General features: G+C 46.6%; 1 protein-coding gene across 1 annotated transcript in view; it reads right to left on the bottom strand.

Moving 5' to 3' along the window:
- Positions 1 to 17250, bottom strand: part of LOC138517002 (E3 ubiquitin-protein ligase TRIM39-like) — a 159374-nt gene that overhangs the window by 57685 nt on the left and 84439 nt on the right. Inside the window, exon 3 of the mRNA XM_069632503.1 lies at positions 13466 to 13696. Coding sequence (XP_069488604.1) covers positions 13466 to 13696 — 231 coding nt within the window. The remainder of the gene's footprint in view (positions 1 to 13465; positions 13697 to 17250) is intronic.

Here is a 17250-nt window from a genome sequence, read left to right on the forward strand (position 1 = left end):
GGCGTGCTAGTGTGCGAAGGATGATGTCTGCACTGGTGGTGTTCTGCTTAATGAGGGCTTGCTTGCGTCTCCCTTCTGTCTTGCCTCAGGAGATGTTCGTCTGCAAGTTGAAACAAGATATTAGCCAACTGTTTGGAGCTGGTTTTGGTTTTCACCTCCTTCCGTGTTATCCTTCTCTTTCCCTGGCTCACGTTGTCTATTATATGGGTGAGCTCTCCGTCCTGCACACTCTCTGGCAGGGGCGCGGTTACTCAGTAGATCCAGGATCGAGTTACTTCACTGATCCGATGGAGGTTGCTGAAGTGGATGGACCGGAGTAAGCAGGTAAGTCCCCATTCCAATAACTCCTTGAAATAGCTGCCTTAAGTCCTTGCATGCAAGATATCTAATGTTAGTTTTTTTGTCTTTCAAGTGCGGCACAAAAGTGGCTTTCGGATGATGGATGACTCTCCTGACAATGATGTGCAGGATTCTTGCCGGTAAGTAGAGCGCTGTGCGAGATGCGCTGATAGTTTGCTTCATTTTAGCCTTCTTGTGTGCGACTAATCTGCTATTTGTTTTCTGTTCGGCAGGTGCAGCGCTTTTCCAGGAAGAAGATGGAAGGTCCGACTGATGGTATCGAGATGCGGCGCGATGCAGAATGATGGAGAACTGCTTGCTGGAGTTCCTGGAGGAGGCCGAGTCAGGTGCGTTGCTACCCGAGAGGGTACCTTCTGTTCTGATCTTCCACAGATGCGGCGGCCCCTGGATAAGCGTGAAGACGAGGTCCGGATGTTCTGCAGGTAAGGCCTTCAATGCGTAAATAACTCTTGTTCTTCTATTTTCACAGGTGCCAATGGATAGAAGACTCTGGACGGGCGTGGCAGAATGGAAGCAAGAACTGACACAGTGAGCGTTATGCTGCTGGAGTGCAGATTAACGCGAAGTGTGTTCGGTTTGCAAGGTGCAGTTTAAATAGCCTTGCAAGTAGTTCCAGGAGAATAGTCCCCTTCATCGTATCCTGCCTTTCAGGAAAAGTAGTCCCAAGCCACACCCTGTACTGAATGGCTCAGCATCGCAGAGACAAATAAATGGACCATGTATTTAACGCTTACCATGAGCCTTGCGCCAGCGGTGCCAGGGCTGAGCCCAGGTGAGCCTAGCTGGGGCCTGGGAAGTACTCATGGGTTTCAGGGTTTTGGGGGCATGCACCATGACAGCACCTCCCCCCAAGGCCCACCTAATGGCAGACTCACCCATTGGTCCTGGTTTGTTTGGTTCGGTGGAACCTTTTTAAAAACTGTGGAGCATGCACATTCTCGCTAGGTTTCCATGATCTTTCATGTGGTCCGTATCCTTTCCAATCTATCAAGTAAAATAGTTTTGACTTAGTGATTTTTGAGTCAAGAATTTCTTTCACCTCGAACTCAGGTTCCCCGTTTACAGTGACTTGTTTTGGTGGTTTCACAACTCGTGTTCCAGGTTGCACTGGTTTCAATAGTGAGACGTGGAACACAGGATGAATCTTCATGTGCGGAGGTAAGTCCAATTTCATAGCCACTGGATTGATAATGGCTTTAATGGTATATGGACCTAAATATCTGGGGTTGAAGGTACGAGGTCCCTTCACTGGTATGTGCTTAGACGCCAAACAGACTTCATCTCCAACCTGATATTTTGGAGCTTCACTTCTATGCACATCGGCTGATTTCTTGTACCTTTCCTTAGCTTGTTTTAGATGATCCGTCGCTTGTTTGAAGGCTTGGGAGATGGTAGAGTGCAAACCTTTCACAGCTGGCATTTCCAGAAGTCGTGGTGGGTCAAGATTGGAAGTTTGCGGATGTAACCAGTACATTGTATAGAAGGGACTTTGACCTGTACTGGAGTTGTTATAGGCATACTCGGTGATCCATAAAACATCCTTCCAGCTGCCTTCAGTTTGATGTAACATGCACCTGAGATATTGCTCTAAGGTCTGATTTGTTCTTTCTGTCTGACCATCAGTTTGGGGATGGTGACTGGTGGAAAGCCTTACGTTGATTTGAGCTAACTCGCAACATTTCTTCCACAAGCGTGAGATAAACTGTGTGCCACGGTCTGAGATTAGGATGGAAGGAAATCTGTGAATTAGAACAATCTGCTCCAGAAATTCTTTACCCAGAATTGAAGCTGAGGCCAATCCTTTTAGTGGGATGAAATGGGCCATTTTTGAAAATAAATCCACCACTACTAAAATTGTGTTGAACAAGGTCCGTTATAAAATCAAGAGATAGGGTGTGCCAAGGTGTAGGTGGGATGTCTAATGGCTGAAGCTGGCCCGGTGATTTCTTTTTCTGGGCCTTGTTTTGAGCGCAACCACCACAGGATAGTACAAACTGCTTGATGTCTTTACACCATGTCAGCCACCAAAAATGTTGCTTGACCTTGGCCTCAGTTTTTGCAATTCCGGGATGACCTTCTACTAATGAGTCTTGGTAATGTGAGACAACCTTTTCCTGAAGTTCTTTGCTGGGTAGGTAGAGACGTCCTCGAAAATAGGGTAATTGGTTAGTGACTGAATGGGAGGACTTTTGGTCGGCCAATTATTTAGGGTGTTGGAATCCATGAGATGAGGGATTTCTTCTTGAATTTCTTCGAGCATTAGAGACGTAGTAATTCCAAGAATCTTTTCACCAGGAATGATGGGCACAGGGTCGGGATTGGCGTATTCCTCGTCTACTCCTATACGGGACAGTGCATCTGCCTTGCCATTTCGACAGCCAGGTCGGTAAGTAATTACAAAGTCAAACTCCGCGAAAAATAATGCCCATCGGAGTTGACGCGATGATTGAGCTTTTGCCACCTTCAGGTACTGTAAATTGCGATGGTCTGTAATTACTGTGATGGTATGCCTAGCTCCTAAGAGGTAATGCCGCCAGGCTTTGAAGGCCGCCTTAATGGCCAACAGTTCCTTATCCGTAATAGCATAACTCAACTCAGGAGCCTTAAACTTCTGTGACCAAAAGGCTACTGGGTGTAGTTGACCAGTTTCGGGGTCCCTTTGGGAAAGAACCGCTCCCATTGCTAGACTGGAAGCATCTGTTTCAACCACGTATGAAAGATCTGGACGAGGGTTTTTCAGGATCGGGACTGAGATGAATCTTTGTTTTAGCTCCTGGAAGGCTTTCTCAGCCTCTTCGGACCATTGAAATCGCTTGTTTTTGCGCAGCAGTGTGGTGATGGGGTGCACTAGTTGCGAAAATCCTGGAATGAAACGACGATAGAAATGTGCAAATCTGAGCATGCTCTGAACTCCTTTAATCGAAGTTGGAGATGGCCAGTTGAGAATGGCTTCAACCTTTCGTGAATCCATGCACACATCATGAGGGATTAATACAAATCCAAGGAACTCGACCTCAGTGACATGGAAAAAACATTTTTCCAGCTTTGCAAACAATTTATGTTATCAAAGTTTGTCCGAAACGGCCCGGACATGTTTCACGTGTTCTTGTTCTGAACGAGACTATACCAGAATGTCGTCGATGTATACTACGACACACACATCAATCATTTCTCGCAAAACATCGTTCATGAAATACTGGAACACCGCTGTGGCGTTGCAAAGGCCAAAAAGCATCACCTGTTATTCAAATAGCCTGTATATGGTGCGGAAAGCGGTCTTCCATTTGTCCCCTTTCCTGATCCGTACCAGGTGGTACGCTCCGCGAAGGTCTAACTTGGTGTAAATTCGGGCATCTTTAACTTGATCCAAGAGGTCAGGAATCAAAGGCAAAGGGTAACAGTTTTTAACAGTGACCTGATTCAATGCACGGTAGTCGATGCAAGTCCTAAGGTCACCTTCCTTTTTAGGCACGAAGAACAAGGGGGATGCCGCCGGGGACTTGGATGGGCGAATGAAACCGTTAGCCAGGTACTGGTCTAAATATTTTCTCAAATGCAGGTTTTCGGGCTCTGTGAGAGCATAGATTTGACCGCACGGAATCTGTGCTCCTGGAACAAGTTCGATCTGGCAATCATACGACCTATAAGGGGGCAGTGTGTTGGCTTTATCCTTTTGGAATATGTCCTGGTAGTCTTGATATACCAGAGGGAGGACATTGGTTGGTTTCATGATCGTCGTCCCTCCAGTGACCAAAGGTCCTTTAGTTGGATAACAAGTTTGATCACAGTCGACTGAGAAGGTCATCCTCTTGGCACGCCAGTCTATGCAAGGATTATGTGATACTAACCATGGCATTCCCAGAATTATTTGAAATTGTGGTGCCTTGATTATATCAAAGACTATGTTTTCCCGATGACCGTCTTGGCACAAAAGAGTCATCTCTGTCGTAGAATGCATTACTGGACCCAAAGTGATTTCAGTTCCGTCGACTGTGGTGACTAAGTCTGTTGTTGCCTTTTCGCAAATGGAAAGGTTCATCCTCGAAGCCAACTCTTGATCCATATAATTTCCAATGGTTCCACTGTCAATGTATGCTCTGACTGCATGCATTCAAGATGGCTGTTGGTGGTTTATAAGGATAATACGCAAAACTAGGTGCGATGTCTGGGAGTCCTTCTTTTCGCTCGGCAAGCGGACCTCTACGCCTGCCGGGCGGAGAAGTTTTCCAGCTCAGACTTTGCTTCAACCTTACCAGCGACTCCCACTGCCTTTTTAGGTGGCTTTACTGGGCACTCTAGAAGAAAATGGCTGGCTGACCCGCAATACAAACACAGTTGTTGTTGTCTTCTCCTATCTCTTTCAGCCTTGGATAATGGCCCACGCACTCCTCCGATTTGCATAGGTTCTGACACGTCGGTGGTCTTGGAGGCGTTTTCCTTGGGGCGTACAAATACCCTTGAATCGATTCTAGCACGATCAGCCTTACGGTTCTGCAGTCTGTGATCAAGCTGGACCACCAAGTCTATGTACTCAGCGCAGTCTCTGGGCAGGTTAACCACTTGAGCTAAAACGTCCTTTAACTCCCCTCTCAGGCCGCGGTAAAACAGCATTGTTCGTTTGTCTTCTGGCCAATCAGTTTCCACAACCAGTCTGTTGAAGGTCGCAATGTAAGGTAGCAGATCCTGGTTGCCTTGACGCAAAGACAAAAGCTCATTGTCCAATGCCTGACCTTGGCAGCGCCGGGCAAACAGCTTCTCCATATCCAATTGGAATCTTTGGAAGTCTCTCAAGATCGGATCATCCCGACTGGCCAGCGGTACCAACCAGTCAGCAGCACTGCCACTAAGATATGAAAGTACAAAGGCCACTTTGGACTGGCCGTTTGGAAAGGCTCCTGGCCTGCATAAGAAGTGTATACGGCACTGATTTATAAAAACCGCATACCTTTTTGGATCTCCAGCAAATCGTTCTGGGGGTCCAAAGGTACAGCTCCTGGGAGGACCACCTGAACTGGGTTGCTTGATGCAGGGGGTACCGTTGACCCCACTCGAGGTAGCGGTGTTTGCCCCACCTGTGACTGGAGCAACTGTCTGGCGAGATCATCGGTGCGGTCCTTTGCTACAATCAGTTCCTTTCGTAAGGCATTGGTTTCCTGCCTAGCCGAATATACCTCGGCCCTGAGTTCCCCCAAAAGCTGAGCTAGCTGATCCGTTTCCGAGGTTTCCATGGCGCCCAGGTAGAGAATTTGTGTAAGACTTCGCGTTCTGTCACACTCACCTGGTCTCCACGGGGGTGTGCTCGTGTGCAAAGGATGATGTCTGCATTGGTGGTGTTCTGCTTAATGAGGGCCTGCTTGTGTCTCCCTTCTGTTTTGCCTCAGGAGATGTCAAGTGGCACAGCGAGTAGAGCGCTCGCTTTGACATCTGTGCAGAGCCTGCTGACGCAGGTTCGAATCCCGGTGGGGCCAAACTCAGCCTTTCATCCTTCCGAGGTTGATAAATGAGCACCACACACCGTGGGTAATAATAAGCAGCGCTCAGATACCTGAGGGTTCGTAGCGCTATATAAATGCCAAATTATATATTTTTTTTTATTTTATGTTCGTCTGCAAGTTGAAACAAGATATTAGCCAACTGTGTGGAGCTGGTTTTGGTTTTCACCTCCTTCCGTGTTATCCTTCTCTTTCCCTGGCTCACCTTGTCTATTATATGGGTGAGCTCTCCGTCCTGCACACTCTCTGGCAGGGGCGCGGTTACTCAGTAGTTCCAGGATCAAGTTACTTCACTAATCCGATGGAGGTTGCTGAAGTGGATGGACCGGAGTAAGCAGGTAAGTCTCTATTCCAATAACTCCTTGAAATAGCTGCCTTAAGTCCTTGCATGCAAGATATCTAATGTTCATTTTTTTGTCTTTCAGGTGCGGCACAAAAGCAGCTTTCGGATGATGGATGTCTCGCCTGACAATGATGTGCAGGATTCTTGCCGGTAAGTAGAGCGCTGTGCGAGATGCGCTAATAGTTTGCTTTATTTTAGCCTTCTTGTGTGCGACTAACCTGCTTTGTCTTTTCTGTTCGGCAGGTGCAGCGCTTTTCCAGGAAGAAGATGGAAGGTCCAACTGACGGTGTCGAGATGCGGCGCGATGCAGAATGATGGAGAACTGCTCGCTGGAGTTCCTGAAGGAGGCCGAGTCAGGTGCGTCGCTACCCGAGAGGGTACCTTCTGTTCTGATCTTCCACAGATGCGGCGGCCCCTGGATAAGCGTGAAGGCGAGGTCCGGATGTTCTGCAGGTAAGGCCTTCAATGCGTGAATAACTCTTGTTGTTCTATTTTCACAGGTGCCAATGGATAGAAGACTCTGGACGGGCGTGGCAGAAAGGAAGCAAGAACTGACACAGTGAGCGTTACGCTGCAGAAGTGCAGATTAACGCAAAGCGTGTTCGGTTTGCAAGGTGCGGTTTAAATAGCCTTGCAAGTAGTTCCAGGAGAATAGTCCCCTTCATCGTATCCTGCCTCTCAGGAAAAGTAGTCCCAAGCCACACCCTGTACTGAATGGCTCAGCATCTCAGAGCCAAATAAATCGACCATGTATTTAACGCTTACCATGAGCCTGGCGCCAGCGGCGCCAGGACTGAGCCCAGGTGAGCCTAGCTGGGGCCTAGGAAGTCCCAAAGGAAGCCAGAGTCTGGGCTGGGCTCGCGGGTTTTAGGGGCATGCACCATGACAGTGGGTTGATCGTCCACAGGTGAAGGACAGGCGTAGTTTGTGGAGAGGCCAGATCCAAAACATCAGGGTCCGTCGCCGCCCCTGGGGACTGCCAGGGCTGTGGCTCACATATATCGGGGTCTTCTTCAAAGTCCGCTACAGGGTCTTGTAAATCCTCAGTATTTATGAGTTCATCCTCTTCCTGAAAGTGGGGATCCTCTTCAGTGAGGTCATATTTGTCTAGTTCTTCCTCAAGTGGGTCAAAAAGTCTTGGGAATTTGGCTCTAGGGTCTTGAGGGAGAACCTCCTTTGGCCTTTTAGGTGTAATGTGTTCAGAAGTGGACACAAACCTATCTAGCCTGTTCATGCATGATTCAAATATTTCCCTAGTCCAGTGGGATGACCCAGAACGGTCTAGTGGTGGAAAGGCTTGCTCCTCCGCCTCTAGGCATCGAGATCTTTCCCATAAAGTGGAGGATATACCCCAGTCGCCCTCTGAGAAACCTTCCCGTGGGCCCGACGGTGGAGGGAGGCTCCGGCGTACCTTCTGTAGGTTTCGGCGTGTCCCTGACCTTTTGAGCGGGCTTCGGTGACTCCTTCGGTGACTCCTTCACCAGCTGTTTCTGAGATTCTTGGGAGACTATTCTTGCCATGCTTTCCACAACTAACTTCTCCGTCCGGGGCTGGTCGTGAGTAGTTTTCGGCTGAACCTTGCCATCGACGGATGCCTTCTTCTGAGGCGTCCTGACGGATGTTTTAGTGGTAGCGCTCTTAGTACTAGACGGCCCAGTCGCTAGGAGCGCATGCGGCTGCTGGGAGGACTGCCGACCCTTACGGTCGGTGGAGGCAGCCGGCTGTGTCGGCGTCTCTGTTGGTACTGAGGCCTTCTTCGATTTACTCGACGAATGGCCGTGGGTTGTGCGTTTAGTGACCTTTTCGTGTGCGTCAGCGTCGCCGGGGTGTACATCCCCATAAGCGGGGCCGGGGACAGACGCGTTGGAGCAAGAGCGCTCCGATGAGAGGTCAACAACCTCCGTTACGGAGGTGGAGTTATCACTATCGACCTGGTCACACTCAGTGGCGGCGGCCACGGGCGAGGAATCAGCCTTTGACATTCCGTAGGCTGCCCACCTTTTGACCCTGCGTTCCTTCAAAGATTTTGGTCAAAGGAGTTTACAGGCCGCACAACCGGCCTTGTTGTGGTCGAGGGGTAAGCAGGTGCACCGCTTATGCTTGTCCTTCCACTGAAATGTGCCCTTACAATGTGGGCAAAATCTAAAAGGAGTCCTCTCCATAGCTGAGGATGTAACCAGCGATAACGACCCGGAAGGAAAGGTGGGAGAAAAGGAAAGGCATTCTAGAAGAACCAGAAATGTCCACCCCGACCCCCACTCTCCCTACTGTGTAGGCCGGCGAGGCCGGGCCACGTGTTGGGCAGCGCTGATAGGATCACTGTCCATCAAAAACCACCGCCGTCGAAGTTCTTGACTGGGCGGGGAAGTGGAATGGCTGTCGAAAGAGGGCTGGAGGTGATACGAGTTAACAATAATTAACAAATCGACCAAGGGTCGAGTCAATGGCAATGTCTCTTATGAGCTCTGCTTAAGGCGACCAATATTCTGGGTGGAAAAAAACAATCTGAGGGACCTCGACACGTGAGGGATTTTGGGTACACTACACGTCACTATAGGGATAGTGTTACAGACACGCCTATGTTGATGTCCCCTTTTCGACTTTCGAAAAACAAGATGCAATACTCCGCAGTGACCACTGGATATCGGACTATGCGCAGCATGTGATTCTAAGCAGATTAACAAACATCAGAAATCAATTTATTTTAGCTTTTGCTTGTTCTTAGTAGAGTATTTTGCACATTGCTGACTAATGTTTGTCAAGTGTGCCATTACAAAAACACGCACCTGCTGTACGCCATATATCATGGATTTGGGAAGGATGAAAGACTGGGATTACACACAGTAAACTGTTGCTATAAACCTTACACCTATATAAGATAGATGTGGATTTATTACTTCTGGTGATTGCTACAGTGTGAACCCTGATTTCATACTATTTCGAGGGTCGCACACACAGTACAAACATGTAGAGTGGTGAGTGGGCTTGTGAAGGGCTTTGAGACCAGAGCAGCCACAGTACCAAAGACAGAGGAGCCTGCAGAATTGGGGGCATCAGCAGTTGTGTAAGAAAGGGTTCCAAAAGAGGGGCCATCATGGAAGAGGGCAAGTGCATACAATTGGGTGCCCACCTCGCTTAGCCAAGACCACTCTTTGGGAGGGGTCGTAGCAACAATATAATTGGTCAGGCCACGGGAGGGCATTAGCCTTGTGTTTTGGGAGTTGGGCCACCAGGTGTTGGTTATTTCCCTTTGGAACAATGCATCAGTAGAGCGGTTATCAAAAGTAACAGGCATGGCATGAAGAGCCTGTAGGAGAGGGTCAGATCGGATCATCCTGAGGTTTTTAGATGATGAAATATGGGTTTGCTAGCGTATTCAGGTGACAGAAAGGTATTCAGAGATGGCAAATGAGGCCAGGGCATGGGCCGACTAGGAGAGAGGCAGGGGTGCAGATGATAAAAAGGAGAGGCAGGGGTACAGATGATAAAAAGTGGTTATAAATCAGGGGAAAAATTAGCGCTAAACTGTTTTGCTGCGCATGTGTGGGAAGTGCCAGTTGGATTAAACCTAGTGTATCGTGTGAAGAATCCATCCTGCAGATCCCTCACTGAAACCCTGCCTAAAGTCTCCTCCCAGGTGGCCTGGGAAACCCTGGGGTTTGTATATTGTGCAAGGATCACCTGGGTGGAGACAGGTCCCGGAGTAGTGAGGAGATCACGTGGGATGAGATGCAGTATTTTGCCTCTATCAGGGAGAGTCTTACCACTGTGCCAAAAGAGGTTATGGCTTATTGTCCTTTTAATGTCTCTGAAACTTCCATTAAATCTAAGGTGGTAAAACCTAAGGGTGCAACATCAAAGCACATTATACCAAAGGAAAGACGCTGAATTCCCTCCTCAATTCCAAAGGTACACTACACAGGATTATGGAAATGTTGTCTTCTCTAAACCATCTTCCTCAATAAAAGTTAAAACCTGCAGGCCCTCTGTTAAAAATATAAGGGGAATGAAATCTACCTTTATACATAATCAGAAAGGGGGAAAAACTAACTTTGTTGAAACAAACAACACGTCCCAGCATTCTAGTGGGACTGAGACGAGGAAGAAGGCTGAAGAGGCATGTAGATGTAGTAGTCAGGCAATTAAGCCTAATAATAGCCATTGTAGCAGTCAGGCAACTGGGACTGATGGCTCACACCTCAAGTCAATTCTCCTACCTGCGGTGCATAAAAGACTGCAAAAGGAAAGGAGAGAAGGAAGGGGCTGGAGAAGGAGTTGGAAGGCTGGTAGTAGTACTAGAAGAGGAGAAGCACAAGGCTGGCAATTCACGAGGAAGTCGGAGCACAGAAGGGATGCCGGAACATGGAGACAGCAGATTTTACCTGCAAGTCCTGAGAAACCTGCATTGCAGAGGCTGCGCAGAGGAAGACATGCTGGGAGTAAAGTTTTCCCCATGTGAGCCGAGGTGCTGTGATTGCAGAGCCGTGACCGTGCAGCAACGCAAGGCCAGAGGCAAAAGGCAAGCCAAGGGTTTAGGGAGCAAAGGAAACTCCCAGTTGAGTTGGCCGGACTGGAGACATCCGTGCTGTAGAAGGGTGTGGGTCCAAAGGAAGCCCAAAGAAGTAGCAGAGGTCGAGGAAGTCTGTGAAGCAGAGCAACCCACAACCGCAGTGTCCCTGAAGTCGATGAGTGAGCACAGCGGTCAGATTCACTCAACAAGCCTTGCCGGTAACTGTAACCAGCTCCAAAATGGCTCGAATAGAGTTGAAAGCGAGTAGAAATTGCTTGTTAATTTTAAACTGACTGTTAACAATGCAAATTTAACACGCTGGGTTATTTTGAAAGAAATCCATTGTTGAACACTTTTCACACTACCGGAGTGGTCACGTGTTCTTAATTATATAAGAGGAATGCCTACTGACTCCTGTCGAAGACTTGGCGTTAACATTGTATAAGAGTTTCAAGTGGTGCTGGACTGCCCTTGTTGGTGGGACAAAGACTGATATGCAAATGGATATTTCTCCTCTGTGAAAGGTACAGTGAGCTAAAACGTGGTTGTAGACCCTACCCAGTGGGCACCTACCCATAGAACAGGTTATTTGGCCGTGTTTGTTCTCGGTATAGGGGCTCCCAGAACTTTTTGTGCATAAGAGTTACAAGTGACACCACATCAAAGAACGGCCGCGTGCAACCAATTGTGTTTCCTGTGGGAAGTTAGGAGTTGCCTTATTGATGCTGCGTGGGAATACAATTCAGGCAATACTTTAAGTTTGAAATTCTAGCTTAAAGACTGGGCGCGTGCATCTAGCATGGCTTTAACTTTGAAGACTGAACCTTGTCTAATATACAACTGACATTCTTTATTTCACGAAGTAGTTGCATTGGACAAGAAAACAAGCAATTTAATTTTTAATTGGTTATTTATAACATGCTTAATACCCAGAGGTTTCTAAGCGCGGACCCGGGGATTGAACCTGTGTTGCTCTGTGTCATCTTGCTTCCAAGGCGAGCATGTTGCTCCTGAGCTATCCTCCTGAGCAATACCCAAGCCAAGAGGCGATCCCTTTGCAAAGTGAAACAAACCTGTTTAAACCCCTCTACCTAATCTGTGATGTTGCCAACCAGCAGAGGCCTCAGATTTCCAGCTTTAGGGCATTGTACCTAAAGCTGGAAGAGAGGCACTGGAGCTTTTGGGTAATTATTGGGGCCAAAGAGGTGTGAGAAAGCTGGGAAAGGAGAGCTGGGTGCTTGTAAAAAAAAGTCCAAAAGATAACCCGTAATGCTAAAAGACTGCTGGAACTGAAAGGAAGAGTAGGCAGAGGCAAGATATCCTTACAGCAGTGAGACAGACCGAAGAAGCAAAGAGGCTGCCCCCTTTTAGAAAGCCATAAAAAGGGAAGAGTTCCTTGCCTACCTAACTCTGCTAATAATTCCAAAGCACAAAGCAGTGGCAGAAATACTTGAACTGTGGTGGTATACACGTTGCACTGGATGTCACATTGGAGTGGTTTTGGGGAAGCATACTGTGAAACAAAAGTAACTGTTTTTATAGTTGCAGCAGTAGAAGAGTGGTTGTTGAAAGGAAGTAGCAACCCAAAGAAGAAGCATCCTGACAAATGTACCAAATGTACTGCAGAAGTCTTAATCTTTTGTAAAGTTGTAGTTGAAGAAGTCATATACCGATTCTTTTGAACTGTGGCAAATACCTTTTGAAAAGAAGATAACCAGAAATAACATTGGTTCTGTTTTCTTTGATAGATATTAGAAGGGGATCTTTTCCACCAAACCAGAGAATTGCTACCAATGGATTGTGGTTTGATGAACTTTTGTTTTGACTTGGAAATAATAAGAACTGTCTGAAGACCTTTCCTTTGAACATTTTCTTGAAGCTGACTTTAAAACCATGGGGAAAGGATCTGGCCCAGAACAGGTGAAGGTCATCCAAGCATTGTTTAACTATTGTTTCTTATCTTGTGTTGCTTTATTATTTACTTTGAATATTTGTTGTTTAGCGTGAGGGCCAGTTTACCCCCATGCTAGAGGTTGTTCCCTTAGCCTTTAGACTAGGTAGGGAATTCCCCGGTAGAGATTTGCAAGCAAGGCTTTATTTGCAAGCCTTTACTTTAATCAAATGTCTTACTTTGAGAAAGCCACAAGGAGTTGTCCGCCTCGCATTACTGACCCGTCACAATGGATACCACCAACCACACCTCAAACATAGGAAATCAGTGGGCCCTCTACACTGATGTTGATGTGGAGGAGCGGGCTGCCTGATATGGCAAATATACGGAGAGCGAGGTGCAAAAGGTCAAAGGAGAAGGCAGCCCATACTATCTTTGGTGGACAGCTAATGATTGCATTAGTGTAGTACGTGGTCTGGCTGGTCGCACATATAACTCAACTACAGGGGGATAATGTTCTTGCTAGACATTGAGTGATAGAAGATAACTCTGAACCCCTTGGCCACTCTCTGTTCTTCAGCTCTTGAGAAGGATGTTGTAGCCGGTAGGAGGGAGGTCAGTGGATGTGCGGTCCCAGTTGCAGGAAATGTGTTACAGTGATGGGTAATAAGAGAGCACTAGGGACTTCTTCCATGTCACAAATGTGATTGCATTGATGTTTGAGGACCATGAATAGAGATCTCCACCATCTCTAAAGGTGGTCGGACAGGTTGAGCAACTGATAAAATGGTGAAAGGAAGGGATATATCGAAAGTCTATTTCTCTACATTGTTGCGTGTTTATATTCTAGTTGTCGCGCAGCATCTCACCTTCAGGAGCTCCTCTGCAGGCTGCTCACATTTCCTCACTATCTCATCTATCAGGGCTTTCATTGAAGATATTTCACTTGATAATTTGGATATATTTGCATTCTCTGCCACTGCGATGGTCCTCTCCATCTCCTCCAGTCTCCTGAGCAAATCCTGCTCTTGTTCTTTCAGGAGCTGTCGAAGTCCATCAAACTCAGCCACTGTTTTCAGCCTCTGAGTTTCCATCTTTTTCTGGGAAAAGAAAAGAATATGAGTCAGACATTGTAAAGATTGCCTGTTGCACTTTCCTGCCCAAGACGGGAGTCCTGACCCCTTCATGACTTGTGACACCTTAAAGGGGGTTAGAGCACCCTGTGAATAGGGAGGACAGTTTTCCATTGGGACAGCCAAGAGCAGACACTAAGGAACTGGAAAACACTGGGCTAGCTTCTGACAGTATGCGAAGAACAGTGCCCTCGCAGGGTGATGTCTTGCCAGACCAAGGACAGCTTTGCCTTGGCACTTCAAACAATAAGGAGACAGCTAAGGAGCCAGAGAGCTGAAAGGGAAGAAGGAACAAAACCTTTGAAAGTCAGTCACTATAAAACAAACCAACATTTGGAGTAAAGGCAGTCATTGGCTGAAAAGCATCGTGGCAGCTGATTAACAGGCAGATCTGAGGCAGACAGGCTGGGAGGGAGAAGGTGAAAAATGAATGCAAGGCAGTTACGAGGGCCCATCTGGATAGGGCGATGATGGCAGTCTGTAAAGACCCATTGGTATGGAAGCCATAAATGCATGACTTAAATGGCGTTCTGAGACACATATGTGGGAGGCATCAGATCCTTCTCTCGGATACTCAAATACCACCTGTGTCGAGGTCCATCCAGAGGTGGACCAGAGAACGTTGTTCAAGTAAAGTGGGCTGCATAGTGACTGGTTGGGTGGCAATCTCTAACACGAGACTGGTGCACAGGGATGAACTCTAGAAATTGCCAAATGGCCACAGTAGAGGCATTACAAGAACAGACACAAAAAGAACATGAATTACAGATCATTGGTTGAAGGATCCAACCTCTGAGACAGCAGCCTCAGTTGCAAGCCAAGCCTCCCTGGATGTATGTATGTATGTATTGTGACAAGGTCAGTAAGCTGACTGATATAACAGAGGTAAGACAAGTATAATGAGGTACATTAAACAATGTTTATTGTAAAGGAGTCTATGATAAGGAAAGACCCCTTAACAGCCGAGGCCAGCATGAATATAACAGTTGAACTGTCATTAATGTACACGTCCCGGCTTTGATGCACTAGGATGACTTGTGTGAGGAAGCTCAGTGCGTGCCATCTCGCGCATCTAAGTATATTACATACAATCCACCTTATGGATAGCATATAAAACATGAATCTGTACATAGACCATTTTAAGGTGATAAATATAAGTCACAGAATAATCTTAGGTGCATGAGGTACTTGAAACGGTAGCATGAACATATGACCGAAACATTAATATGTTAGAGAGATCTGAGATGCAGATGTCTTAATCATGATGCCAGGATGGGAAACATCATTTATATATTTTGTAATCATTACATTTCACTGGTCTTTTCCTCATGCGGCATGTGGTGTCCATACCGATCTCCTGACCCTCCCCTCTGATGACACGTCCTTCACTACCTGTGGGCTGAAACCTGTTGGCAACAACCTCATCAGGAAATATCCTCTGATCGCCAGAGATTAGCCCATCCTCAATTTCACTTCCACTCTCATTTTCCACTTGTACAGGAACCTCCTTGTACCGTTCATCCCCCACCCAATTGTATGTGATGTTACTCCTGTTACTATCCCATGCTTCAGGGTATTTCATGACCGCCACTCGGCTCATGCTCCATCGTTTACCATCACTGGTCACGACAAGTTTCTGACCCACCTTCGTAATTACAATTGGATCAAAGTATTGAGAACATCATTTGGGTACTCTAAAAGGCCTTTTTATCCTTACTGTGTCACCAACTTTTAATCCTTGCTCCCTATTCACATCTCTTACCCTGGCACTTTCATGCTGATGCATTAACCAATCGTGAAAAATATCAGAACCCATATCACTGCCTCTCTCTCATGCAAAATGGTGGTATGCCTTTTAATACTACATGTGGTGTGTCGCGATGTGCCCTCAACATGTCGTGTATGCTTTTTTTCCTCTCCAGCCCACTAGCCAAAGATAGTTGTAAACATTCTTTGATTATGTGATTCTTGCGTTCCACTAAGCCATTTGCTCTTGGATTGTACAAAGATGTACGATAGTTTTCAATTACATGAAGTTCTAAGTACTGCTTCATTTCATTAGATACTAACTGAACACCATTGTCAGATACTATCACTTTTGGATAACCTTACCAGGCAAACAACTTTTCATAAAATTCAACTACAGCTCCTGTAGATATGTTGTCTACAAACTCAACTTTAAACCACCTGGAAGTGTAGTAAACTACCACTATCGCAAACCTATTCTTTTGCCGACGTATGCACATGGGACATATAAAGTCTGTTGCAATCTTCTCCCAAGGCCTCTCCGGAATGTCCACACTGCCAGTCTCCACCGAACATGGGATACAATAGCCCACCTCAGTTTCTACCATAGAATCAATTCCCGGCCACCAACACATTGACCTTAATCTTCTTTTGGTTAGATGTATTCCCAAATGACCATTGTGTGCTCTCCTAGTAAGTTCACCCGTAATGATAAAGGGGGAATCTGCCTCTCCCTCGAGCTAGACCACACTCCAAGCTGCTCAATTCATCTCTGAATGTGTAATAGGGACTATTGTTTGCTTCACTTGTGTGCCAACCTTGCTCCATTCCTAATACAGCCTCTCTCATCACAAACTGAACTCTTAATTTGTGCAAACCACTCATCCCCTACATCCTCCTGAGGCCCCACCCCTCGATGGGTGCCCTAGATAAACAATCCACCACCGGATTGCATTTCCCTGAAACATACGCCACAGTGAAATTGTAACTCTGTAATGCTGCTAACCACCTAGTAATTCTAGGGGTCGCTAGACCAGATCCTTTTGTAGAGAATAGATGTGCCAAAGGCTTGTGGTCACTCCTGATTTTGTAAGAGTTTGCCCCAATCTAAGTCTTAAAATATACAGAAGCCCAATAACATGCAAGGCTTTCACGTTCTGTGTCAGATAGGGTTCTAAATGCAAAAGCTACTGGCACTTCTCTGCCTTTCCTGACCTGACTCAAGACCACCCCCAACCCTGATGCATCCACTGACACAATTGTTTCCGCCAAAGGGTAAAATTAATACAATGTGGGTGCATTTTCAATTTCCTCCTTAAGATCTCTGAAAGCAGTTTATTCCTCCATACCCGAAGCAAATTCCTTCTTCTCCTTAAGCAGGGCTCTAAGCGGTTGCCTTTTTAATGCTAGATTCCCCACAAATTTGAATAAAACTCTATTAACCCTAAGAAGGATTTCAGCTAATCTTTTTTGGTAGTCGATTTCACTGCCACAATCGAATACACCATTTCCGGGCTTGGAATCATCCCCTCTTTGGTGAGCCTATGCCCCAAACACAATACTTGATATACTTTAAATTGGCACTGGCATAACCTGACCATCAAACCAGCCTTTTCCAGTCACTTAATACTTCATACACTCTGCATCATGTTTACTTTCATTCTTTGCCCCAATTAGTATGTCATCCTTGAAGCACTTCACTCCCGGTATGTCCCCCAGCATATCCTCCATAATCTACGACGGATGCCGATGCTAACCCAAAAGGCATCCTTTTA

The sequence above is a fragment of the Ambystoma mexicanum genome, chromosome 6q, assembly GCF_040938575.1.
Source record: "Ambystoma mexicanum isolate Mex_15411 chromosome 6q, UKY_AmexF1_1, whole genome shotgun sequence".
NCBI lineage: Eukaryota > Metazoa > Chordata > Amphibia > Caudata > Ambystomatidae > Ambystoma > Ambystoma mexicanum.